Source organism: Sus scrofa, chromosome 4 (assembly GCF_054392235.1).
Source record: "Sus scrofa isolate SSC_HxYL_T2T_F1_AM1 chromosome 4, Sscrofa_HxYL_maternal_Yorkshire_Landrace_v2.0, whole genome shotgun sequence".
Taxonomy (NCBI): Eukaryota; Metazoa; Chordata; class Mammalia; order Artiodactyla; family Suidae; genus Sus; species Sus scrofa.
Genome location: NC_139386.1, coordinates 98,354,123 through 98,379,551, shown reverse-complemented (window position 1 = coordinate 98,379,551; position 25,429 = coordinate 98,354,123). Strand labels below are relative to the sequence as shown.

At 49.9% G+C, this 25,429-nt stretch overlaps 3 protein-coding genes across 8 annotated transcripts in view; 1 reads left to right on the top strand and 2 right to left on the bottom strand.

The window, feature by feature from the left end:
• Positions 1–12,706, bottom strand: part of SMG5 (SMG5 nonsense mediated mRNA decay factor) — a 31,450-nt gene extending 18,744 nt beyond the window's left edge. For 2 of the 4 annotated variants that reach the window (XM_021089680.2, XM_085022750.1), the window contains exons 1-7: positions 12,482–12,706; positions 7,451–7,549; positions 5,966–6,089; positions 5,441–5,597; positions 3,594–3,683; positions 2,259–2,348; positions 1,502–1,580 (exon numbers count right to left, since the gene is read on the bottom strand). In XM_021089680.2, coding sequence (XP_020945339.1) covers positions 1,502–1,580; positions 2,259–2,348; positions 3,594–3,683; positions 5,441–5,597; positions 5,966–6,089; positions 7,451–7,549; positions 12,482–12,555 — 713 coding nt within the window. In that variant the 5' untranslated portion in view covers positions 12,556–12,706. Of the gene's footprint in view, positions 1–155; positions 1,581–2,258; positions 2,349–3,593; positions 3,684–5,440; positions 5,598–5,965; positions 6,090–7,450; positions 7,550–12,481 lie in introns of those variants that run through there. The other 2 variants (XM_085022751.1, XM_085022752.1) reach the window with 2 other exon arrangements.
• Positions 12,707–14,430: 1,724 nt separating this feature from the next.
• Positions 14,431–20,873, top strand: TMEM79 (transmembrane protein 79). Its single transcript, XM_001927978.6, has 4 exons — positions 14,431–14,547; positions 15,599–16,401; positions 16,656–16,869; positions 19,884–20,873. Exons 2-4 carry the CDS (start codon positions 15,642–15,644, stop codon positions 20,095–20,097), a joined length of 1,188 nt encoding a protein of 395 aa, XP_001928013.1. The 5' UTR covers positions 14,431–14,547; positions 15,599–15,641; the 3' UTR covers positions 20,098–20,873.
• Positions 20,874–21,136: 263 nt separating this feature from the next.
• Positions 21,137–24,081, bottom strand: GLMP (glycosylated lysosomal membrane protein). Of its 3 annotated transcripts, none has more exons than XM_085022782.1 (6): positions 23,715–24,081; positions 23,198–23,455; positions 22,803–23,003; positions 22,463–22,681; positions 21,756–22,012; positions 21,137–21,642 (listed from the first exon to the last, which is right to left on the bottom strand). In XM_085022782.1, exons 2-6 carry the CDS (start codon positions 23,249–23,251, stop codon positions 21,477–21,479), a joined length of 897 nt encoding a protein of 298 aa, XP_084878908.1. In that variant the 5' UTR covers positions 23,252–23,455; positions 23,715–24,081; the 3' UTR covers positions 21,137–21,476. The 3 variants fall into 3 exon arrangements, with proteins under 3 accessions (XP_084878908.1, XP_001927786.1, XP_005663352.1); XM_001927751.4 differs by having other exon boundaries at positions 23,948–24,081; XM_005663295.4 differs by lacking the exon at positions 23,198–23,455 and having other exon boundaries at positions 23,948–24,081.
• Between the last annotated feature and the right edge of the window lie 1,348 nt (positions 24,082–25,429).

Here is a 25,429-nt window from a genome sequence, read left to right as displayed (position 1 = left end):
AACCCACAAACCATGAGATATAACTGGGTTTTCTGTTTGTTTTTTCTTTTTAGGGCCATACCCACAGCATATGGAAGGTTCCAGGTAGGGGTTGAATTAGAGCTGCAGCTGCCAGCCTGTGCCACAGACACAGCAACAGCAGATCCAAGCTGCACCTCTGACCTACACCACAAATTGTGGCAATGCTGGATCCTTAACCCACTGAGTGAGGCTAGGGATTGAACCTGCATCTCAGCCACAACAGGAACCCCAAGATATAACTGTTTAAGCAGAGGAAAAGAGGACTTCAGTGGGCACCTCCCAAACTTGGGTGTGCTTAGCTTCTCTTTGCAAATGACTCACCCTAAATCAAGATTATGAATCTGCTGAGAGATCCAGGACAAGTTAGGGGGGCATTCCCTAGAAAGCTTGCAAGGGATAAGAAAGATGCAATGGGAGCTTACAAACCTGGTAATCATATTTAAGAATAAATACAGTGGATGGGAGGCCAGTCTGTACTGCTCTACAAAAGGAGAAGGGGCATCACAAGAATAAATACTTGTTGTTTTAAACAGGGAATAGGTTTCCTTGACCAGGTGAACCAGCAATCACAGCATATGTAATTATAAGGCAGAAAAGGTCCTTTACTTTACACTTTAGCAGTTGACCACTTAAGCTATGAAGACCACCATATTACTTATTCCCTTTGGGCTTTGAAGCCCAATTTACTATATAACTTTCGAGAATGACTTGGCTTCTCAAGTAGGCTTTGGCCCTGATTAGCTGTCAGTAGTGAATTTCTTCACAGTTTATGTCTTGCTATAACTAAATCAATGGCATTCTGATTTACCTATCTGTCTCATATACATTTGGTTATGGTGACTCAGTAATCTAAGCCCAATCACCTTTGGCTGGCCTAAAAAAAATTTTTTTTAATTCTAAGAGCTAAGTGTCAGATCCAGGGAAGCAGTGATCCCACACTGCTGCTAAGCTGGTTCCCCCATGTTGTCATCTCTCAAGACATGAAAGCTCTACAACTCTAAAGTTCTTGTCAGAGGCTGCTTTGGTATATTATAAGAAATATACTTCCAGGGTTCCCACTGTGGCACAAGGACACCAGGACACAGGTTTGATTCCCAGCCTAGCACAATGGGTTAAAGGATCAGGAATTGCCTCAGCTGTGGATAAGTTGCAAGTGCATCCTGGATCTGATCCCTGGCCCAGAAAGTTTTTATGCCACGGGGTGGCCAAAAAAAAATTATCTCCTTCCTTAGGAAAGCAGCAATCCTGTTGTTTTGCATGATAGTGGATGGCTATGTTAGCTGCCTGAGTACCTACAAATCCAGTTGGCCGTGAGAAAACCAGAGGGCTGCATCACCATGCCCCCGAGAGGAGGGACCCCCTCAAATCTTAGCATTTGCCTCACCCAGGAGCTAGAAAAGGGAGGAATGGAAGAGAGAAAACAAAGCAGGATGGTGTGGCCAAGAAAGCAGGGCTGGGGAGAGAGCTGGCAAATACTCACCAGCGCAGGTAACAATACATGGCTTCCACATTATAGTACTTGCTGCCTGCAAGGGTGCCCAGCTGGTTGAAGGGCATTCCTGGAGAGAAAAAAGGTCACACAAGTCTGCAGCTGTACTTCTCACCAAAAGCTGCCAAGCCCAACAGACACTAAGCATCAGAGAACTCATGGGGAAAACAGCGGGTCTGCAGGCAACACTGGTGTCCAGGTGATCAGCAGCCTAATTTGTCCCTCCAGGGGCTTACTGATTACAGACTCCCTTTCCTTTCAGTTGACTCCTGCCTGGCCCACCAGGAATTTCAGCACTGACGGGTGCCATTCCTTCAGCAATAGCTGTGCCTCTTCCAGTATTGAGCGAACTCTATGGAGCCCTCTCCTCTATCCCAGCTCAGTCTCTCACCTCTCAGTTCCCCCTTATGACGGAGCCTTACCCCTTCCCTCCCTGCGCCTCCATGGGGGCAGCTGAAGTATGGAGACCTTTCTGCAGAGACCTCAGGGTTAAGGAAGCAATCTTTTCTCTTCCTTCTCTCCTTCCTCCCTCCATCTGATTTCAAGACTTTTCCATTTCTCCTCCCCTTCCACAATCTTCTGAGTGTGTGTTAAAAGAGGGAGAATGTAGAACCAAGGTGTAGCATGAACGAACCGAGAACAAGGACGACTTGGAGGAAGTGAGCATGGCCTGCCTGCCATCTCAACACCATCTTCCTCTTGGAAAATGCTGCTGGATTGGAAGGCCCCAGTTGGGGGATCCACTTACCAATCTGGGGAGCTACTGACAGGGCTTGGTAGTAAAATCTCTCAGCTAGCAGCTCGGTGTCTACGCCAGCTAATTCATTCTGATACCGTGCTGCAGGAGAGAAAGGAGGAAGAGAAATGTGATGATGCCATGTTTCAGAAAAACCTCCCCTCATCTGAGAGTTCACTCTGGAGAGCTGTAATAAGAGCCTGGGAAGAAGATAGCTGAGCTAGGAGGCAGGCTCCTTGGGTCTCTGTATGACTATGGGCAAATTATTCAACTCTCTCATCCAAAATGTGAAGACTATTTGGTGTTTGTAAAGTAAACAGGTTCTTCTTGATTATCTCTTCCCAAAGAGATAATACATCTACATTAATGTAGATAACGTATATTCTACAGCATATACAAATGCTTGAAAAGACTTACGATATTTGCTTCCGGAATTCAACTGCTTGGTTCTAGAGAGAAGACAGTACTAACACTAAGTCAGTCCACTGTGAAACAGCTGATTCTCTCCATGCCACCTGCCTATGAGAGGTCCAGGAGTGAGATGGTGGCAGGGAGAGAAAGAACCTCAGGTCAGTAAAAGATAACGCATCTAGCAGCCACACACTGACAGCCTAATGACAGGACCTTTGCCTGTCAGGACTAGAAACCCAGGAGCCATAAAGCAAGAGAGTACTTTTCCATTCTGAGAAACATATTTCAGGCAGGTAAGTCCTTCTTGAGGTCTAACTGCAATTCCTTCTAGGAACCCATGAAGAGAAAAGAAAATCCCCAAAGAGAAAGACATCAAGTTAAAATCTTCCTAACCCACTACTAAAACCAAGCTATCACCCTGACTTTCTTTCCCTCTCTTTTTTTTTAGGGCCACACTCGTGGCATATGGAAGTTCCCAGGCTAGAGGCTGAACTAGATCTGAAGCTGCTGGCCTACACCACAGCCACAGTAACTCGGGATCCGAGCTGTGTCTGCGACCTACACCAAAGCTCAAAGCTCGTGGCAATACCAGATCCTTAATCCACTGAGCAAGGCCAGGGATCAAACCTATGTCCTCATGGATACTAGTCAGGTTCATTACTGCTAAGCCACGATGAGAACTCCTCACCCTGACTTTCTCAAAGCACAAAGACATTTTTCTTCTTCCTATATTCACCCACCTTTTTGACTCCTGGAAGAGCAGTGACAAGAAGGAAACACTGTAAACAGACTGGAGGGGAAAAGTTATCAGAGGCCAAACTATTCCTCCTGCTCTCCAATCACACAAAGGACATAAAGGGTGGTACCAGCAATTCAAACAGCTGGAACCTGCTCTGTAGCCCAAAACACAGAAAAATGAAAGGTTCAGATTCTTACACAAATCCCCCAGGTACACTAGACATCGATGGCATGCCATCTGTGCCCAATCCATCTCCTTCCCCGAGGCAGACACTGGCTTCTTGCATCCTGAGAAAGAAAGAGAGAGGTTTGCAAGCCCATTCCTCTACCGCTACCTATGTGGAAACACCTTTCCTAGGGGGAGAAAGGAGATCAAGAACCCAGGGCTAGTTTTGGAACACAGTCTTATGGGGCAGGGAAGACACCCAGCCAGGACATAGTTAGAGACACAGAGGCTCACAGATGGACAGAGATAGGGACACAGAGACTCACAGGTAGGGGTCATTTATAGGACAGGAAGGAATTGGAAGAGATAGGCTGGGGTCCTCAACCTATGATAGTTCTCTAGGAGAAGGTCATGTGAAAAATCATCATAGGAAGGCTTCTGGAAAAGAGGAAGAGGTGAGGCTCAAGTATCGGTAATTGTGGGTGCCTTGGGAAGCAGTTCCCTACATAAAAGTAAAAGGTTTGGGTAAAGATGGGAAACTTCCCCGGGCAGAATGGTATGTGAATGAGGCCAAGGTAAATGCTCCTGGCTGCTACCTGGAGGAGCTCCACAGAGAAGGCAGCCTATTGGAGTCTACCCGTGAAGGAGATGAGGTCATCCTGCCTGACCTGAAGACTGCGATGGCCAGAGCCAAATACGCTGGGGCGCTCCCTTCTCCCTTCACCCAGGTGGCCATGCAACTTCAGAGAGCTTTAGCTACTTGGGAGGCAGTTTTCCCATGTACCAGGTACTAGTCTAGGCGTGTTACAGTATCAACTTAAAGTGATCCTCACAGCAACCCCGTTACTCCCATTTCATAGTTAAAGAAGTCAAAGTCACCCAGCAGGTAAATAACAGAGCCAGGATTCAGGAGGCAGTCCGGCTCCAGAGACCACCCTCTTACCCACTCCACTTTGCAGCTACTCTCTTGGGTGTGTAGCTCCCATTCTGAGAAGCCCTTTCCAATCTTTTGAATAGACACATCTCTTAACTGGCTGAATGAGAAATATCAGTAAGAAGAAAAACTAATGTGGTTTGGAGAATTGACCCTTTGAAATAAGGGTTCTTAATCTATCTTTAGCTTATGGACCCCTCTGGTGATCTGGTATAAAGCCTATGAATGATGCCTCAGATTAATGTTTTGTTTTTAAATGTACTGAATCAGTACTGTGCTTCTGACCAGCGAATGCTGCCCCATAGTGGCACAGGCAAAACCTCCATCTCTGACTCAGAATATTCTTTGTCCTAGTCAGGGCAGGGGATGGGCTGGGGGAGGTGGAGGGGTATAAAGGGCAAGGGGAGATGGAGGAAGAGGAAAGGAGCTCTTATGGGTAGCTGCACTGAAGAGAAAAGCATCAACTAGGAAAGGAGGTAAACCATGGCTGCTAGCACCTCAGAAGGCCAAAGACAGATTTGCACTGGTCTTGAAAGAATGTCCATAATTTCCCCCAATGTTTCTAAAAACTTTAATACTTTCATCAAATACTAAGAAACAATCTCTAAAGTTAAAAGAAACAGTGCCAGCCACATTCAACTGGGAGGGGGAAAAATGCTAATAATACCACCGTCCACTGCAAGACTTACTCTAGATTATTCCCTCCCTCCCCTGACTCCACCATCAGTCTACAACCTCAGACCAAAGAGGCTTCTCTCTTCCTTAAGATCTTCGCCCCAACTCATATGCTTGTTTGGATAAATCCAAACTTCATGAAGCATTTCTAAGTCTTCTAGAATCCTCTCTTGGCTGAGTTGCAACATACATGGATCCTGAGGAATAAGAAGGCCAAAGGTAGAAGCATGTGAACTTGCTCCTTCAGCCCACCTTTCAGATTTCACTGACCTATCAGAGGGTCGGTGACATGGGTCCAGTCGATGCAGCACTGCAGTTCTAGCTGATAGTGGGATTGGATATAGAGAAGGAGATGCTGGTAGAAGCCAATACCAGCGACCAGGTGTGTCCTGTAAGCACATTCCAAGGTGCTCCGGCTGTGGATATGCTGGAGATTGGGAAAGGGGAGGGGCCAGCTAAGCAGCAAGATCAGAGTTCTACTGCCCCCTCCCTTACGATATTCATCTCACTGAGGAAATAAACGTACCCTCCTGGCTCTCTAACCTTACCCACATCTCCTCTCACTCACAAGTTACCCCACAACCTTAGACCTACTTCTCTGGTCTCCCCACCAGGGACCAGGCTCCCCTCCTTCCCTAGTCCTAGTTAGATATGACTCCCTCCTGACTTTCTGCCATCTCATCCTTGGTTCTCCCATCTCCAACCATGCTCTGGCCCACTTGCCTAGCGGTCTTTTCCTTCCTTAGCTTCCCTCTTTAGATGAACTTCTTCCCAAGACCTGTGAGGTCCCCTTACCTTTTTGTTAGTCTTGATAAGCTGGATAACTTCGTAGTATACCTTTCTCCACAGCAGCTCCTCAGCCTTCCTCCCATAGTCCACTGGGTGCAGGAACATAAGCTTGACACAGAGCTCACGCAGCCTGCAGGGGTGTAAAGGAACATGAGAGACACTGCCCATCCCCTGGTGGGGGAGAGAAGAAGGCATTTTCCAACACCCCAGATGACAAATCTCTGTGCCTCCCAACAGACATGCAGGGTCAGTCAGTAGGACCCAAGACAAAAGCAGACCTGGAAGCCCCAAAAGATACAGAAGCAGGAATGATAAGAATTTTAATAATCTTCATTTTCTTCCCCTGTTATCTTTCTCTTCTTTTTATTCTCACTTTTTCTTTTTTTTTTTTTTTTCTCAGTGGCTGCTCCCCCCAGGCACAGAGAGGTTCCCAGGCCAGGGATTGAATCCACGCTACAGCAGTGACAATGCTGGATTCTTAATCCACTGAGCCACCAGGGAACTCCTTCATTCTGCACACACACACTCCTTTTTGTCTTTTTAGGGCCGCACTCATAGCATATGAAGGGTCCCAGACATTGAATCAGAGCTACAGCTGCTGACCTCCACCTTAGCTCACAGCAACACCAAATCCTTAACCCACTGAGTGAGGCCAGGGATCAAACCCTTGTCCTCATGGACACCAGTCTGGTGCATTACCAATGAGCCACAATGGTAACTCCTACTCTGCCTTTTTAAAAAAACATTTTATTTTTTGGCCACCCTGCAGCAGATGGCATTCCTGGATCAGAGGTCAGGTATCAGCCATAGTCGTGACCTATGCCACAGGTGTGGCAATGCCAGATCCGTTAACCCACCATGCTGGGTGGAGGATCGAACCTGTGTCCTGGCACCGCAGAGACCACTGAGCCCATTGTGCCACAGTGAGAACTCCTACTCTGCCTTTTTATTTCCTCTTTCTTTCCTTCATTGTGCAGAATGGCAAACTCCCTCAACTCAAATGCCATTTTAATGGCACTAGACTATTAGATGTAGAAACTGCAGAGAGTGAAGGATCCCCATCTCCTCTCTGAAGAAGGCCAGAAACATCTTAGCCTATTACTGTATCACGAGGTCAGGAGATAAGAGAGAATATGTGTCTATGTGTGACACAGTCTCAGATGGAGAAGAATAAAGAAACTAAAAAGAGGAGTTCCCATTATGGCTCAGTGGTTAATGAATCCGACTAGGAACCATGAGGTTGCGGGTTTGATCCCTGGCCTTGCTCAGTGGGTTAAGGATCCGGCATTGCTGTGAGCTGTGGTGGAGGTTGCAGACGCAGCTTGGATCTGGCGTGGCTGTGGCTGTGATGTAGGCTGGCAGCTACAGCTCTGATTAGACCCCTAGCCTGGGAACCTCCATATGCCATGAGTGTGGCCCTATAAAGCAAAAAAAAGCAAAAAAAAAAAAAAAAGAAACCAAAAAGATGCATAGTTTAGAGTCTCTGCTTACTTGTTCCTGAGGCTAATGTTCTCTGGTTTGAACACTTCTTGATAAGCAGTTTTGTTGCAAAGGATGAGGTCAAGTCGATGCACAGCCTCCACCACAGCCCTGCAGGGAAATAAAGGCAAAGAGCCCCTGAGCCATGTGCACCTACAAGGCTGGGACACTGATCCTAGAGGAAAAGCTAAAGAATTAGGGGTGGACACGAAAAGGCTGCAGGCTGAGCCCCGCACAAAACAAGATGAATACAGTCTCCATCTTGAAACAGCAGCCCTTCAGGGAACATCTGGCAATGCTGGATATATTTTTGATTAGCACAACCTGGAGAAGGGGAAGAAGAGATGTTACCATTGGCCTTTAGTGTGTGCTGCCAGACACCCCAAAATACACAGGACAGAGAGCCTACCACAATACCTGTGCCCAACTATCAACAGTATCAAGATGGAGAATCTCTGTGATTTAGGATGGCAGAGTCTCAAGGGAATGAACAGAGGCTGTGAAGCCAGGCAGAAAATCCAGGATTTGAACCCTGGCTATATGTTACTCTATAACTCTGGGCAAATTACTTAACCTCTTTAAGCCTTAGTTAACAACATCCACAAAAATGAAGAAGAGCAGCTACCTCAAAGAGCTGTTGTAAGGATTAAATGAAATAGTTCATACACAGCACTGGTATACAGTAGACATTCAATAATTATTTGTGGAATGAATGAACTGTATAGGCTTATTATCGCTGACATAAAGGAAAGGCATTCCTAATATAAAATTCTGCTTTGGAATAGTGGGATATGGGAAGGGGGGGGGTCCTTGAGCTGCTTTGTCATAAGGTCTCTTGAATTCTGCTGAAGGAACTATTTGTTTAATATACAGTATAGGCTTTGGAGCCAACTGTCTGTGTTCAAATCCTAGCTCTACTTCTTACAGCTATATGTGTCTGGACAAAATACCTAACTTCCTTCTCCCATCTATAAAATGGGATTAATAATATCATACCACTTTGTGAGGGTTAAATTAGCTTACATATAAAGCACTCTTAACAGTGCCTTGTACACAGTAAGTGCTCAATAAGTATTACTCTTCATCCTAAGGAGAACATTCCAGACCCTAAAAGTCCAAGGAAACTTTATAATGAATGGCCAAGAGGTGCCTAGGTAAGCATCATCTCTGGAAAGGTAAAACCCAGAGGATGACAGAAAGCAGCCTTGAGATTAGGTGAATCAGGCACAGTTCTACACACAAAACACCCAAAAAATAAGAGAGTGATGATTCCCCAATCAATCCAAAACTGTTTCAGAACACTGAAATGTGCTCCTGGGCCAGGGAAAGTGGGCCACAGCAGGCTAGCATCCTGTGGTGGCTCAGGTGATACACCACTAAAAGCTGACACCCAACACCCAGCTGAGTGGGTGGGATGGTAAGCAAAGCCTTCTCACAGGCAATCTTAAGAGCCCAGTATTTCTCCAAACACCTCCTGGGCTGCCTAGAGATGGGAGAAAGCCCTTTTAATCAGCATGGTGCTCAATGCCAGGGGCAGCATCAGGCAGCCATCGGTGATACACTCTACGCTAGCTAAGTCCCCAGGGAAGGGCTTTTAACTTCAGTGCCATGCACAGATTGAAGGATGGTGGGAATGCAAGTGTGTGTTCATGAACAAACACCAGAGCTCTCCTTAAATTCTCAATTCGGAAAACAGTTAATTAAGGAGTTCCTGTTGTGGCTCAGTGGTAAAGAACCCTACTGTGTCCATGAAGACCCAGGTTCAATCCCTGGCCTTGCTTGGTAAGGTTGAGAATCCCACATTGCGGTGACATGTGGTGCAGGTCAAATACGTGGCTCAGATCCAGGGTTGCTGTGGCTGTGGCAGAGGCCAGCAGCTACAGCTCTGATTCCACCCCTAGCCTGCAAACTTCCATAGGACGTGGTACGGCCCTTAAAAAAAAGAAAGACAAAAAGAAAAAATGTTTATTTATTTATTTTTTGCTTTTTAGGGCTGTACCTGGGGCATATGGAAGTTCCCAGGCTAGGGATCGAATCGGAGCTACAGCTGCCGGCCTATACCACAGCCACAGCCATGCCAAATTCTTCCCAACCCACTGATGGAGGCCAGGGATCGCACCTACATCCTCATTAATACTAGTTGGGTTCATTAACCACTGAGCCATAACAGGAACCCCTACTCTAGGAAGTTCTAATCGCAATTTTTTTTTTCCCCCTTTTGAGGGCCATACCCAAGGCATATGGAAGTTCCCAGGTAAGGGGTCGAATTAGAGCTGCAGCTGCCAGCCACAGCCACAGCGGATCCAAGTCAAGTCTGACCCACCACAGCTCTCAGCAACAATGGATCCTTACCCCACTAAGCGAGGCCAGGGATCAAACCTGCATCTTCATGGATACTAGTCAGGTTCATTACCACTAAGCCAGAACGGCAACTCCTCTAATTCCAAGTTCTTAAACCTGACAGGACTCCACATTTTTTTCTCCATTCCCCATCAGACCACAAGCTCTTCCGATAAACTGTAATCTCCTTTAGAACAAAAACTACAAAAACCTGGAGTTCCCATCGTGGCACAGCAGAAACGAATCCAACTAGGAACCATGAGGTTGCAGGTTCGATCCCTGGCCTCACTCAGAGGGTTAAGGATCCAGCGTTGCTGTGAGCTGTTGTCTATGTCGCAGACGTGGCTCAGATCTGCTGTTGCTGTGGCTCTGGCATAGGCCGGTAGCAACAGCTCTGATTAGACCCCTAGCCTAGGAACCTCCGTATGCCTCGGGGCCAGTCCTAAAAAGACTGAAAAAAAAAAACCCTACAAAAACCTGGAGTTCCCTTCTTGGCTCAGTGGTTAACAAGCCCAATTAGGATCCATGAGGATGAGGGTTTGATCCCTGGCCTTGCTCAGTGGGTTAAGGATCCAGCGTTGCTGTGGCTGTGGTGTAGGCCAGCAGCTGTAGCTCCAATTTGACCCCTAGCCTGAGAACTTCCATATGCCGCAGGTGCGGCCCTAAAAACCAAAAAAAAAAACAACCAAAAAAAAAAAACCACACACCTACAAAGACCAGTCTTATGTCTCATGGACCACTGTAATCAAAGGCCTAGAAGTGTTTAAAAAAAAATCAGAGTTCCCATTGTGGCTCAGAGGTAATGAACCCAACTAGTATCCATGAGGATGAGGGCTCGATCCCTGACCTCACTTAGTGGGTTAAGGATCCAGAGTTGCCTTGAGCTGTGGTGTAGGCCGGCAGCTGCAGCTCCAATTTGACCCCTAGCCTGGGGACTTCCATATGCCATGGATATGGCCCTAAAAACATAAAAAAAATATATAAATAAATATATGTTGAAATTGGCCTAGTTAATTGATGCTTGTATCCCTTCCAGCTTCCCTTGTCCAGCTGCCTCTTCTAAGTGGCATAAAGCATTTCAGAATTTCATATCTGAAAAGAAATTGTCGGCATTTCCCAAATTTACTGAAGCTCAGAGTGACAATTTCATAGTCTAACAATACATTTATCTTGGACCAAGAAATCACAACTTCTCCCCCAGTTCTTTCTACTAATCTCCACTGCTACATTCACCTTGCTATAATTAAAAAAAAAAGAGATCTACTTCCTCAAGTTTCTATCCTGCCCAAAGCCCACAACACACGATTACAGGCAGAGATACCCATGTGCCACACATGAGCCACACATACAAACACATCATCTTAAGTTAGCCTCATGAGGGCAGTGGCTTGAGAAAAATCAAGCTTTGAGCATGATCAGAAAGATGTCCTGAGCCATTACCAAAAGCTGGAGACAAGTAAGGAATTTTGCAGACACTGCCCACGCTCTGTCTGACAGGCAGCGCTGACACTCGGCAGCATGACGAGGCACACAGGCCACCCCAGCCAACTGCTTGGGGCAGCCCACAGTGGGAGCCCAGGGGCTGATGGATTGGATCACTTTTCTATTTTTGGAACAGCCTGTACTCCCCTCTGCCTTCTGGCTTAGGAAGCCTAGCAGGCAGGATGCCTACTCCAGGAAGGGAAAGACAACATGCTCTTGACTCTTTCACTGCCAAGATGGGCGCATGGCTCTGAAGGTATTCTTCTCATGCAAACACCTCTGTTCTATAGAGCCTAAGCCAAATGAAAACCCCAACCCCTACTAGAAAGCAGAAAATGCAACAGAGCCTCTACGCCTCATGCCATTTTGATCCAGTTCAACAGTCCCCACATGAACAATCCTGGACGGGGTGAGGGGGCCAACTGGTCTGTTCCCAACACAGGGCTGAAAAGCTGAAGATGTTGAGGAGTGTGAGTGGCACTGTGGAAATCAGAAACCAGGAATGGAAGGTGCCTGGCAAGAGACTGTAGTCATGAGGCTGGAAGGATGTCTCAACTGAGGAGTCCCCAGGTGCCCTGAAATGGGCTCCTATGACCTAAGAACATTCTAGACTCAAAGTCCTTCACTGCTCTTCCAGTCCACACAGTCTTCCCGTCTCTTTTCATTCAGATTCCCAACCAAAACTTAGAGCCATACAGGACTTCAAAGCATACCAAACCCAAATGTCTCCTTTTAAGGATGAGAAAACTGAGGCCCAAGGTCACACAGTGAGCGAATGGCAAAGCAGGGACCTGAGCCTGGCTCTCTTGATTTCAGTCCAGGGCTCTTCCCTGTAAGTCTACAGGGTTCTAAGCACCATTCCCTTCCGGGTTTTTCTCCCCTCTGTGACCCCACCCTCACCTGCGCAACCCCTGCCGTCCCCAACTCCCACCTTCTTATCCCAAATCCACAAAGCACGGTGCTCGCCCCAAGCTTACTGCGGAAGGGATTCCTCCACGTGCTTCCCTCCAAACCTTCCTCCCACCCAATTCCTTCTTTCAGCTTCTGCCTGGGGTTACGGAGCCCCGCCCCCCCCGCCCCCCCGCTCCCTCTAAAATTGCACCTTCCTCCCTCGCCAGCACCCTAACCCAGCACCGGGCCCCTCCCGCCCAGGAGGCCCCGCCCCTCGCTGTCCCCCCACTTCCCTGGGCGACTGCACTCACGCCCTGGCCCCCCTCTCACCGGTAAAGCCGCTTAGTGTGGAGGACCTTTGCTTCGGGCTCGCTGCTCTCCCCTGTGGCGGGGCCTTGGCTCATGGTGCCCGGGTCCAGGGGCGGCTCCCGGTCACAGGCCCCCGCCACCCACTGCTACCGCCACCACTGCCGTCTCCGGCCGTAGCCGCAGGCACCACCGCCGCCGGCCCTGCTCGGCCGCCATCGCTGTGAGGCGGCTGCCCGCGACAGCTCCTCCTCCGCCTGCCAAATCTCGCGATATCAGTTGCACAGTTGCAGGCCAGGGGGCCTGCTGCTACCAAATCTCGCGAAAGTCGTTTTCCCTCCCGGGAAGTTGCCAGAACTAACTCTGGGCGGCATGGCCTCTTTCCGGCTTCTGCAAGCCCTTGTGAAAAACTTTATTGACAAAGTTGCCAGAGAGCGAACAGCGGACTCTAAGGAGGGCTGAGCCTAAGCAGATGGGCTCACAGCTAGGAGTGTGGCTTTGCCTTGTCTGACTGTGGTCATTTGGTTCGTTTTTCTGTCGCCCCCATTTGAGTCGAGCCTCTTTCAGGTTACTAGTTACAGTGATTCTAATTCTCTCTTTTCCCCCATTATTTAAACAAGCAAAAAACTTGTATGTGAAATTTTTTTTGGAAAGAACCGAGTATGACAAGGCCTTCCAAGATAAGACTCTTACACAGACACCTCAGCCCTTCAGCTTCCGACCCCAACCCAAAGATTTCCACTTGCATGTTCCTCACTTACTGTTCCAGTAAACATTTATTGAACATCTGCTGTCTTCCAGCCACAGTGCTGGATTTTGGAGTCACAGAGATGAGCAATTCAGACATTGTCCCTCCCCTTACGAAGCTCTAATGACTTAAGGGGAAAAGATCCACAGGAATGAGAAGTTACACCCTTACATTTCTGCCCCCTGGTCCTCCCATAGGAAAGATCACTGTGGATTCCTATTGCTGTCTTTTTTTTAATGGCCACACTCTCAGCATAAGGAAGTTTCCAGGCTACAGATTCAATCCAAGCCATGGCTGTGATCTATGTGACCAGAACCACTGCAGTCACGTTCTTAAACCACTGTGCCACGGTTTTTGTAACCTTAAACCTAACCTAAAAAGCAAGGTGCTTAGGGAGATGTTCCTGAAACAACCTGTCTTTCCTTTTTATTGGCCTTTCACTTGTTGTTCCTCTGCCTGAAACACCCATTCTCCTGATTCCCAGCAGGTCTCAACTCAAATATCACTTTGGCAAAGAAATTTTCCTATTGAAATTGTCTTATTGATTTATTTTCTAGGCTTCTTTATTATCTGCTACCCCAACAGAACAAGCCCCTTAAGTCCAGAGACTTTGCCTGTCATCTCGTTCTTTCCTATGTCTATGCCCAGAATAGTGCCTAACTAATAACAGGTGCTCAATAAATATTGAATGAATAAGTGTAGAAATTCCACCTCTCTTTTGGGTGTTTTCCAACCTACTCCAACATCCTTTTTTTTTTTTTGGTCTTTTGTCTTTTTAGGGCCACACCGCAGCATATGGAGGTTCCCAGGCCAGGGTCCAATTGGAGCTGTAGCTGTCATCCTACACCACAGCCACAGCAAAGCAGGATCCGAGCTGCGTCTGTGACCTACACCACTGCTCACAGCAATGCCAGATCCTTAACCCACTGAGCAAGGCCAGGGATCGAACCTGCATCCTCATGGATACTAGTAGGGTTCATTAACCACTGAGCCATGACAGGAACTCCCCAAGCACCTTCTGATGCACAAACCCATTCTTCCCCCTTTGCTTTCCTGTGCTGGGAGTTCCTACAAAACCCATGTTCCTAGAACACACTTACCTCTAGGCTCAGCTGCACCCCCACTTTCAGAGAGCATGACGTCCTTCTCTAAGGCTTTTTCTGTCGGCAGATTCAGCAGGGCGGGGCCTGCCCTTTAATCTGGGCCCCACCTGCTCTGGTCAGACAGGTTTGGAGACCCAGGTAAAGGGAGGGAGACGGAGAGAAATACTTGCAGAGCCAGCAGCGAGCTAGGCAGCTCCTTCCCGGACGCTGGGGACCCTCTACCTCTCTCCAGATGGAAAGTAAGTGGGTGTCACGGGTCCAAACATTAAGGGATCGGAGGTCCTTGAGCAGTGAAGGGAGGGAAGTTAGCCTCATCCAGAAGCAGTGAGATGGAGGACGGCAGGGAGGGGAGAAAGACAGGAGAGGAGGCATGGGAAACAGCTTTGATTAGACCTAGAGGTCAAAATGGACAGACCCAGGCCCTTCAGATGTGGAGTGGGTTGGTGAGAAGTTTGAAAACCGACCAAGTATCCAGATTGGAGACGAAAGAACAGGGTCCCCTGCTACTGCCAGCTCCTTGGGACAGATTTGTTGGCAAATCGTTGGTATAAGTTGCCAGGAGAGTTCCAGTCCGGGGTCTTCAGGGGAAGGCAAGGTTTGGAAGTGAAAGGGAAGCTTCTCTGTCCACGAGAAGGTCTTTAGCAAGAAGAAAGCCCTTGGCAAATTTCTAGACACCTCCTTTTCCTCTCATTCCTGCATTTGGGTGGCCATGACCCCAGGGGTTTTGGTGGAGAGGGGCAGGAGATGTGGGTGGAGGTGAGGCCACAGCTGCCAGGGCCTGTGCCCCCTGACTCACCCTCTCCTGGTGAATAGCATTTGATGTCGAAAGGGTGTCTCCATTTCAGCTGCTCACTTCCCTCCTGCCTCACTCTATTTCAACACAAGGACCATGTTCTCCCTAAGGTCCCAGATGGGGCTAAAGCCCACCGTAAGACCAGCTGAGCTTCGGTTCTATCAACCCAGAAAACAGCAGCTTTTTTTTTTTTTTTTTTTTTTTTTTTTGGCCTTTTTATTTTAGGTCCGCACACGGGGCATGTGGAGGTTCCCAGGCTGGGGGTGGAATCGGAGCTATAGCTGCTGGCCTATGGCACAGCCACAGCAAGGCCAGATCCAAGCCACGTCTGCAACCTATACCACAGCTCGTGGCAACGCCAGATTCTTAACCCACTGAGCAAGGTCGGGGATTGAACTCGAAACCTCATGGTTACTAGTTGGATTCATTTCCACTGAGCCACTACAGGAACTCCAAGAGCAGCAGCTTCTGACAGAGCTTCCCTCTGCTCCTTCCAGGGTGACACGACCTTACGGTAGACCCCAGAAGTGAGGCCCCAGGATGACGGAACCCGAGGCCATGGCCCTGCTGGAGGTGAAGGGGCCTGCAGCCCTGGAGAAAAGCCCACCCCAGGCCTTGGTCCCCAATGGCGAGAAGACAGAGGGGGAGGGTGGAGCTGAGTCTCCCAGAGCCGAGTCCTCCAGAGTGGGGTCTTCAGCTGGGTCTCCCACAGCCGGACAGGGGACTGAGGATGGGCTAGATAGCACAGTAAGTGAGGCTGCCACCTTGCCCTGGGGGGCTGGCCCCCAGCCCAGTGCCCCGTTCCCAGATCCCCCAGGCTGGAGAGACATTGAGCCTGAGCCCCTCGAGTCAGAGCCAGCCACCAAGCTGGAGGAGTTGCCCGAAGATGACGCTTGCCTGCTGCCTGAGAAGGCGGCCCGAGCCTTCGTGCCCATCGACTTGCAGTGCATTGAGCGGCGGCCACAGGAGGACCTTGCTGTGCGCTGTGAGGCGAGCGAGGGCGAACGCCGCCGGACCTTCCTGCCCACCCGGGCCGCCCCCGCTGAGCCCCCTGAGCGCAAGTGGGCTGAGGCAGTGGTGAGGCCGCCTGGCCGCTCCTGTGGGGGCTGCGAGGGCTGCGGAGGCCATGAGGGGCTCAGGGCTGTGGCCTCCGTAGGAGCTGCTTTCATCCTCTTCCCCTGCCTGCTCTACGGGGCGTATGCCTTCCTGCCCTTCGACGCCCCGCGCCTGCCGACCATGAGTTCCCGCCTCGTCTACACGCTGCGCTGCGGGGTCTTTGCCACCTTCCCCATTGTTCTGGGTGAGCCTGGGTCCTGTGAAAAGGGAGGGGGCATCTGGGAGCTGGACTGGAGGGCAGGGCCTTCCTGGCTTGGAGAGCAGGAGAGTTTCCCCTTGTGAGACCTGGACCCTCGGGGGGGCCCCCCCGCTACCCTGTGTGCCCACCTCTGCCCCACAGTGTAGAGCCCATGCCCCTGAGCTCTCCACTATGGACCCTGCCTCCAGCTTCCTGCCTGCTGCTCCTCTTCTGACCCTGTGTTCTCTAACCCCACCCAGGGATCCTGGTGTACGGGCTGAGCCTGTTGTGCTTTTCTGCCCTGCGGCCCTTTGGGGAGCCACGGCGGGAGGTGGAGATCCACCGGCGATATGTGGCCCAGTCGGTCCAGCTCTTCATCCTTTACTTCTTCAACCTGGCGGTGCTTTCCACCTACCTGCCCCAGGACACCCTCAAACTGCTCCCTCTGCTCACTGGTCTCTTTGCCATCTCCCGGTGAGTTGGGGCTGGGGGTGCGGGACCAGGGAGGTAGTGGGGCTAGAGGGACCCAGGCCTCTGAATGTCTGGAGGTCCAGGCCCAGGGAGCTTTCTGGATTCTGGATCGGCCTAGATGTGCTTGTGGGAAAGGTGAATCCACTTTCTCCCTCGCACTTAACCTCACCTGGTAGCAGGTGATCAGCTCATATGCCTTTCATATGACATATATATCGACCTAGAACCACCTCCTGCTCCTCTGCGGCACTCTGGTCAGGTGGCCATTGGCCTCTAGCTGAACACCCCCTGTGACCAAGTGCTCGTTTTTTAAAAGACAGTCTGTTTCATTTTTCAAATGTTCTAGTTATTAGAAAGTTCTTTATATTGTTTTAAAACCTGCTGTCCTAGAGTTCCCATCATGGCTCAGTGGTTAATGAATCCGACTAGGAACCATGAGGTTGTGGGTTCGGTCCCTGGCCTTGCTCAGTGGGTTAAGGACCGGCGTTGCCGTGAGCTGTGATGTAGGTCGCAGATGCGGCTCGGATCCCACGTTGCTGTGGCTGTGGTGTAGGCTGGTGGCTACAGCTCTGATTAGACCCCTAGCCTGGGAAACTCCATATGCTGCGGGAGTAGCCCAAGAAACAGAAAAAAAAAAAAACCAAAAAAAAAAAAACCCTGCTGTCCTGACTCTCTGACCTCGGGAAGTGCCTAGACAAATTTAGATATCTGACAACAGCTCTCAATTCCTTACGGCAACACTCTGCTCCCCCAGTGGTTACTTTGCTAAATGTCCCTGGTCTGTTCACTGTCCTGGGTCCTTCCTTCTGGACAGGAAACTGTCCTGGTTATCAGTAGGGGGGGCTCTGGTCAAGGGTATTGTCCTTCATTCATACAAGCAGAGGCCACATTAGGTCTCGTGGCAGCCTCGTTATTCTTTCATTTAGAATTTGTAGGCACCTGAAGTCCTTAGGGTTGTTTTCATGTGAACTGCTGTTAACCCAGAAGGCACCTTTGAATTTGTGAAGCCAAATGCAGATCTTTCCAGTTTTTCCCCTAATATATTTCTTTTTGTTACTTTCCATATAGGATTCCAGGTAGCTTTAAACTGCTAAAGCATTCTTCCTGTTGGGCTAAAATCTGTCTTCCTGTTATTTCTGCATATAGTGTAGTGGCCACCAGCCTCCTGACCAGCTGCACGTTCTCCCAGTAGATACTTCCCAAGACAACTATGTTCCTGCTCATGTAACTCAACCTCCCATCTCCCTCTTGGGGAGTGCTGGTCTCGTAGTTCTTGGCTTAAGCAGTAAGAGTCATCAAGGAGCTAAAGGAAGACTCAGCAGTAGACATGAGAGATACTGTCCAAGGGGACATTTCAAGAGAAATAAGGAAAGGGAAGTGCTTGGAGTTCCCTGGTGGCCTAGTAAGGATCTGGTGTTGTCACTGCTGTGGCTCAGGTCACTGTGGTGGCATGGGTTTGATCCCCGGCTGGGGAACCTCTGCATGCCATGGAGTGGCCAAAAAAAAAAGACATCTCAATTTGTGTGCATATATCTCTCTATATATGGCCATGCCTGTGGCATGCAGTAGTTCCCAGGCCAGAGATCATACCTGCACCACAGCAGGGCCCATGCCAGATCCTTAAACCACTGAGCCACCAGGAAATTCCCCCTTCATATATTAAGAGGAAGCTTCTGCTCTTCCTGCTTTGAGGGGTGTATATTTTTTATTTTTATTTTTTGGTTATTTTGCTTTTTAGGCACGCACTGCGGCATATGGAAGTTCCCAGGTTAGGGGTTGAATCAGAGCTATAGCTGTTGGCCTATGCCACAGCAACACTGGATCCGAACCATGTCTGCGACCTACACCACAGCTCACGGCAACGCTGGATCTTTAACTCACTGAGCAAGGCCAGGGATTGAACTCGCATCCTCATAGATCCTAGTTGGGTTTGTTACCACTGAGCCATGACAGGAACTCCTGTTTTTGTTTTTGGATGATTTTTTTCCATTATAGTTGATTTGAGGGATATTTTGAATGGATCTTCCAAGAGGGGAAATTTGGTTGTGCTTGATCCATCCTTCTGGGCTTCCAGCTTTCTTGAAGCTGGCTCCCTCATTCCTTTCCTTTAGCCTCTCTAAAATGGCAGGAGAGGTGGTGATGAACAGGCATGGGTTCAAATCATGGTTTTGCTATTTCCCTGATGTATGAGTTTGGATCAGTGCTACTGAACCCTTTTGGAAGTTTCTTCACCTGAGAAAGTAAATACAGTGGAATGTACTGCAGCTGTAAAAGAATGAAGCAGCTGTTTATATAATAATGAACACAATCTCCAAGATACATTAAATGGGGGAAAAATCAATATGCAGAAGTCTCTTGCTATAGTATGCTACCAAGCTTAAAAAAAAAGGAAAAGTAAAACAAATTTTTGTGCACGTATATACATAGAGCATCACAATGCACAAGAAACAATAATATTAGATGTCTGAGGTGGGACTGGGATAGAGTTGGGGAAGTGAGGGATGAGAATAAGGTAGCTGGGGAGTTCCTTGGTGGCACAGAGGGTTAAAGATCCAGCATTGTCACTGCTGTGGCTCAGGTTGCAGCTGTGGTGCGGGTTTGCTCCCTGGCCCAGGAACTTTCACACGCTGTGGGTGTGACCAAAAAAACAAAATAGCTGGGAATCAGTAAAAGAAGGAAGACATTTAATTATACTCACTGGTACCTCTGACTTTTGAACCATGTGAATGTACACTGCCTACTCAAAAATTTTTAATGAAAAATTGAAAACAAAGGAGGTGAATAATATACTTACTTCGTAGAGATGTGGGGGTCTAAATTAAATAGTGCCCCTAAAGTAATTAGTACTATGCCTAGCACGTCGTAAGTGCATAAACACTGCTTGTTTTTAGAGACAACAGTTGTGCCCACCAGCCCCCATCTGCCTCCCTCACTTTCTATGCTCCCTGTCATCAGCCTATTGCCAGTTAGCTGACGTACTTCCCTCCAGGAAAGCCCAATCTTTTCTTGCCTCCCAGGCTGATATACTGGCTGACCTTTGCTGTGGGCCGCTCCTTCCGAGGCTTTGGCTTCGGCCTGACCTTCCTACCCCTGCTGTCCATGCTGGTGTGGAACTTCTACTACATGTTCGTGGTGGAGCCAGAACGCATGTTCACTGTCTCTGAGAGCCGCCTGGACTACCCCGACCACGCCCGCTCAGCCTTGGATCACAGGCCCCGCCTCTGGGGCTGAGCTGCTCAACTCTTCTGCTCCTACCCCTGCTACCTGGGGGAGCAGAGCGAGGACTGTCCCCTGCTCTCCCAGAGTTGGGGTGCTGCCTTTCATCTTTGGAGCCTGGGATAATTATGAGGTAGGGACTCAGACATTCTTGCAGGGAAAGAGGTGGACAGCCATGTTCCTTAAGGATGCTGAGGGCACAGGCCCAGGCCCAGGCCCAGGAGCAGAGACACAGTCCCTTCCTGAGCAGCCTCCCACCACTGCCACTAGGGCCTGCCATGGCTGGACTCTTCTCCACTGTCCAGCCTCCTCTAAGGCAGCCAGTAGAGCCACAGCCAAAACTTCAACCATTTCTGTGCCAGTTGTCTGAGCCAAGTGCCTCAAGGAGACTGGAAATATTGCCCATGCCTCAAGGTAAAGACTGGGCATCAGATCGAATAGGATTTTCATGTTTGGTGAAAATCTCCCTGGAGGACTGGGTTCAGGACCTTCCACAACCGGCCTTCCCAGGCCCTTAGCCTCAGTCAAATCGATTACAGCTGCTCCAGCCCAGAGTGGCTGCCTCCTCCCTTCCAACCATTTAAGTCCCTGTAACCTCACACCTCCAAACTGTCCAGAAGTCATGCCTCTCCATGGGAAGAGGAGTGGACAGAGAAATCTCCGTCCCAGAATGTGTGTGTGTGTGTGTGCCTGCACCCAAACATTTGGTGGCTGGGGAGCGGATGGAAGGCATAATGGCTGACGTTAACCCCGTGTGAATGTGTGTATAACAATAAACGACTACCACCGCCTTCCTTGACTCTTTCTTCATGTTTGCCCCCCAGTCTCAAGTGTCACTTCCTTGTGTGACTCAGGCTGCACCAGAAACCTCCCAGCTCCACATGCTGCAGAGTGGCTGGCTGGAGCCTGGTCCTGTGGCAGGGGTGAGGACTAGGCCTGGTGAGGAAATGGGGCCACAAATAAGAACTTGCCTTCCACGCCCATCTCCTAGCCCTCTCATTCCCTGGAACTAGCCCCAAACCAGCCCAACAGCACTCACACACTGAGAGATAAGCCCTGTGGAAAAAATTCATCTATTTCATACTCTCCAGGGCAGCAAAGAGTCAGAAGGCCTCTCATCTAGGCCTGTGAGTCCCATTCCAGGGAAATGGGGGGTGGCAGGGTGGGGAGGCAACACCAAGGGGACCCTCCCTCTAGCAATCACTCTGTCCCTGGCCCCTCCTCAGAGTTTGAAGGATGCCCCACCTGGGTCCATAGGAAGTTGAGGCTGGTCTCTGAGGTTCTGCAGGAAAGCAAGAGCAGCTGAAAAGGGAGCAGCTGGCTGGGAATACAGACCTCAAACTTGCAGACTACAAGGCAGGTCCAGTAATGTCCTTCCCTCTAGAGAGCAGGCCTCAATTTATGGACTGGTATTCTGAGTGCCGCTTGTGGCCCAGCATTACAAACAGGCCTCCTGCCAGCAGCATGAGCCCTGGTGCACCCAGGGCCACTGCCATGATGCCCAGGACTAGCGGGGACAAGGCATCCACCGGAGGGGAGCCCACACCCAGGAGCATGGACCTAGAGCAAGCAGAGTGAGAAGGAGAGGTAAGCAGGCTTAGGAGGGAAGGCTGGAGGCCCAGCTCTCCTCCACTTCAGCCTCCCAAACCCTTGGCCCAGGCCCAGACTCTCACCAGCTGAGGTAGTGTTGGTCCCAGTAGCCAGGGCCTGTGGAAGCTCCAAATGTTAGATTGAAGGCACAGAAGTTGTTCTGGGACCCAAAGAAGGCTCGAACAATAGGTGACTGGGGGAGAAGGTATGCCAAGGTGGGGTAAAGAGGGGAAGCTTGGCAGGGCATGGCTGAATCCCGGCTCCCCTGCTTCTGGGAGAAAGCCACTGGTCGCCACTGCACGAAGCCTGATGGGAGGGAGCCCCACAGCAGCTGGTCCAACTGGGGAGAAAGGCAAATAGGCAGGGTGAGGTTGGTGTCTGACCCTTCTGTTCCGCTACCCCTTCCCAGCCTCCATGTCATCAAGTTGTCCTGAGTCCTAGGTCTGGTTCTAGGATTCCCAGGCTGTTTGCACCAATCTCTCCCCTGTAGAAAAGGGAGCTGGACTGGATGGCACTGAGTCCTCTTCCAGCCTCAACCCTCAACAAGCTCTCTCCTCTGGGACCCGAGGCCCTTGCAGATCCCACCTTTCAGAGCACTAGTCACACTGTACCACCTTCTGACTGGCCTCTCTGCTGAGGGCAGAGACTGGACTAAATTCATTACCACAGTGCCCAGTACTTCAAGGAACTGAATAGTGTTGCTAAGTGCAAATGGTTGAATGATTCTCTGAGGTCCTAACTGGATCCCTCTTTGCCTCCCACCCATCCACCTCTCTGCAGGAAGCCTGACCTGGAAGACAGCGGGTGCATATTCATCATCGATGGAGCGCTGCTCCTGCACTGAGGGGCAGTCAGGGCCCTGGCTCAAGGTGGCTACCTCCAGCCCAAACAGGGAGCGGTTTCCCCGGGGAGTGGCCCCAACCAGAGCCACCTCTAGCTGGCAGGTGTCCGCTGTGTGCAGGAGGCGAGGGGGTTGTGCTGGTCGGCCAGATTTGGAGAATGCCTGCACCTAGGATGGAAGAGGCATGGGAGGCGTGGGAAGCAGGCAGATACCTGTGTTTGAAGGCGACCCTCATCAACTCCCACCCTTATCAACCAGCCTTTTGAGTTCTGATTCCCCATACCCTTACCCTGAGGGCCAAGCTGCCATTGGCAAAAGCCCCGGTAGGGTCGTGAATGGGGTGGCCTCGAAATGTGGCACTCAGGGTGGCAGGATCCAATGAATCAGTGATGTTGTTCCAAGAGAACTCAGCCAAGGAATACGGAGGATACGATTTTCTTGGAGGCTTTGTCACTGCATCGGATGTGTTGGTGCTGTCAAATTCAAACAGCTGGCGGGTGGGGGTGAGGAGGGACTGGGCTTGCCAGAGTCCAGGTTTCTCCTGAGTCACCACCCCCCAAGTCACTGCCCCCCACCCCCGGCTCTCATACCTCTATTTCATCTACCCCCAGTCTTCAGTTTCTCTAACTCAAATGAAGTCTCTCCTCTGTACTGATTCCCTTCGGTTTCCCCCAACCTCCTCACCCTGGTAAAGACAACGGCAGAAGAAAATTGGATGCTGTCTTTGGGGAGCACCATCAAGCTCCCTTCAGGGTCAGAGGAGATCAGGAGGCTCCAGTTCACACGCAGGGTGCTGTGGGGGGTATTGGTGGCCACTAGTAGCACTGCTGGGGGCCCTAGGCTGCTCCACACATAGTGCAGTGTGGAGTTGGTACCCACTGCATGGATATGAAGCAGGTTCTGGGGAGGGTCCAGCCCGTCAGAGATGACCTCCAGAGACACCTAGAACATGGAGTAGTGGGAGGGTCAAGGGAACAGGATCAGGGAGAGACACAGGGCAGATGTTTGGGGACAGGGAAGGGGGCTTGGGAAATGATGGGGAAACGGTGGGACCTTGGGGCCTAGGCAAGAGCAATGCTTGTGGGAGCTAAGAGATTCCTGCTGTAAGGAGAGGTGGGTAGAGAAAACGGCCTTGACTCTAGTGGAGAGATAAGGACACAGGGCTGAGAGAAGAAAAAAAAAAAAAAAATCCAATACTTGCCTGGATCTGGCTTACTCAGGGCTAAGTCAGAGTTCAGATTTCCCGGGAAGACAGGAAGCCCTCATACATCCTACTTCTCAATTCTGTCCCATGATCCATGGCTGTCCCCACCCCCAGGGTTGAAGAAACTCTTCTCAATGCAAGCACCCTCCACCCCCACCTCTCGGTTATCCTAGATTCCAACCACCCTTCAAGGCAGCACATCCTGAAACAGGATTGCTCTAGTCCCTCACCTGGCGGGTTTCCTCCCCCAGCAGGCCAAAAGGAGCTGCTGTCAGAAGTAGACTCAGGAGGAGCACGGGGCTGGGGACATAGTGCCCCCAACCCCGGCAGGGCTCCTCACAGCTACCCATGCAGTTCTAACTTCAGAGGGCGGAAGAGACGCTGGGTCATATGACTCAGAGATTCAGCTGATCTCTTTAAAGGGCGGGGCCATCACAGCAGTTCTTAAAGAGACCGCCTCCCTTAACTCAGATTTAGGCTTGCGTGAGAATAGAATCAGAAAGGTTAAGCGGAGAGTTCTCTGATGGCCTAGCGCGTTGAGAATCCTATGTTCTCACTGCTGTGGCTCTGGTTGCTGCTGTGCGGCGTAGGTTCGATCCCTGGCCCAGGAATTTCCGCACACTGACCGTGTGGCAAAAAAGGGAAAAAAAAAAAAAAGTTAAGCATTGTTCATCATCCCCAACTGAGCTGGCAAGCAAGTCATCCTGGCCTAGATTGGCAGACATATTCCCAAATATTCCCAACCTCTCCTACCCAACTGTCCCACTAAACTAAGCTGTAAGTGGGCATGTTGTCTGGATTCAAGATTCAAATGGAATCTGCAAAACGACTCTGAGGCAGGGAAGGCACAGAGGAAATTTGAAGGAATGTGGGGCGGTGGGGGCAGGGGATAGCACACCTCAGAGGGAACTTTTTGTCAATTATTACTATTTACTGAGTTTCCAGGTATGCACATTCTTGTCTGGAAGAGCTCACAATTTTATGGTTGAGAAAAGAAACTTCAGAAAATAGAAAATGAAAGCAGTATTTTTCAAAGGGAGTTGATGTCTGGCTAAACAAATGCTTTTTTTTTTTTTTGTCTTTTTGCCATTTCTTGGGCCACTCCAGCGGCATATGGGAGGTTCCCAGGCTAGGGGTCAAATCAGAGCTGTAGCTGCCGGCCTATGCCAGAGCCACAGCAGCGCAGGATCCAAGCTGAGTCTGCAACCTACACCACAGCTCACAGTCGGATTGTTAACCCACTGAGCAGGGGCAGGGATCGAACCCGCAACCTCATGGTTCCTAGTCAGATTCGTTAACCACTGCGCCACGATGGGAACTCCTGAATGCACTTTTTTTTTTTTTTTTTGTCTTTTGCCTTTTTGTTGTTGTTGTTGTTGTTATTGTTGCTACTTCTTGGGCCGCTCCCGCGGCATATGGAGGTTCCCAGGCTAGGGGTTGAATCGGAGCTGTAGCCACTGGCCTACGCCAGAGCCACACCAACGCGGGATCCGAGCCACGTCTGCAACCTACACCACAGCTCACAGCAACGCCGGATCGTTAACCCACTGAGCAAGGGCAGGGATCGAACCCACAACCTCATGGTTCCTAGTCGGATTCGTTAACCACTGCGCCACGACGGGAACTCCACTGAATGCACTTTTTGATTTGGGTTTTTTTTTTTAGCCTAATCCTAAAATTATTTGACTAAAAATAAATGCACATGGTATAAT

Coding starts and splice junctions, on each gene's coding strand:
- GLMP (XM_001927751.4), bottom strand. CDS start 24,067: ATGGGTAGCTGTGAGGAGCCCTGCCGGGGTTGGGGGCACTATGTCCCC. Junction 23,004..23,197: donor CTGCCGTTGTCTTTACCAGG/GTGAGGAGGTTG, acceptor CCCACCCGCCAG/CTGTTTGAATTTGACAGCAC. Junction 22,682..22,802: donor ATGGCAGCTTGGCCCTCAGG/GTAAGGGTATGG, acceptor CTTCCATCCTAG/GTGCAGGCATTCTCCAAATC.
- TMEM79 (XM_001927978.6), top strand. CDS start 15,642: ATGACGGAACCCGAGGCCATGGCCCTGCTGGAGGTGAAGGGGCCTGCA. Junction 16,402..16,655: donor CACCTTCCCCATTGTTCTGG/GTGAGCCTGGGT, acceptor AACCCCACCCAG/GGATCCTGGTGTACGGGCTG. Junction 16,870..19,883: donor GGTCTCTTTGCCATCTCCCG/GTGAGTTGGGGC, acceptor CTTGCCTCCCAG/GCTGATATACTGGCTGACCT.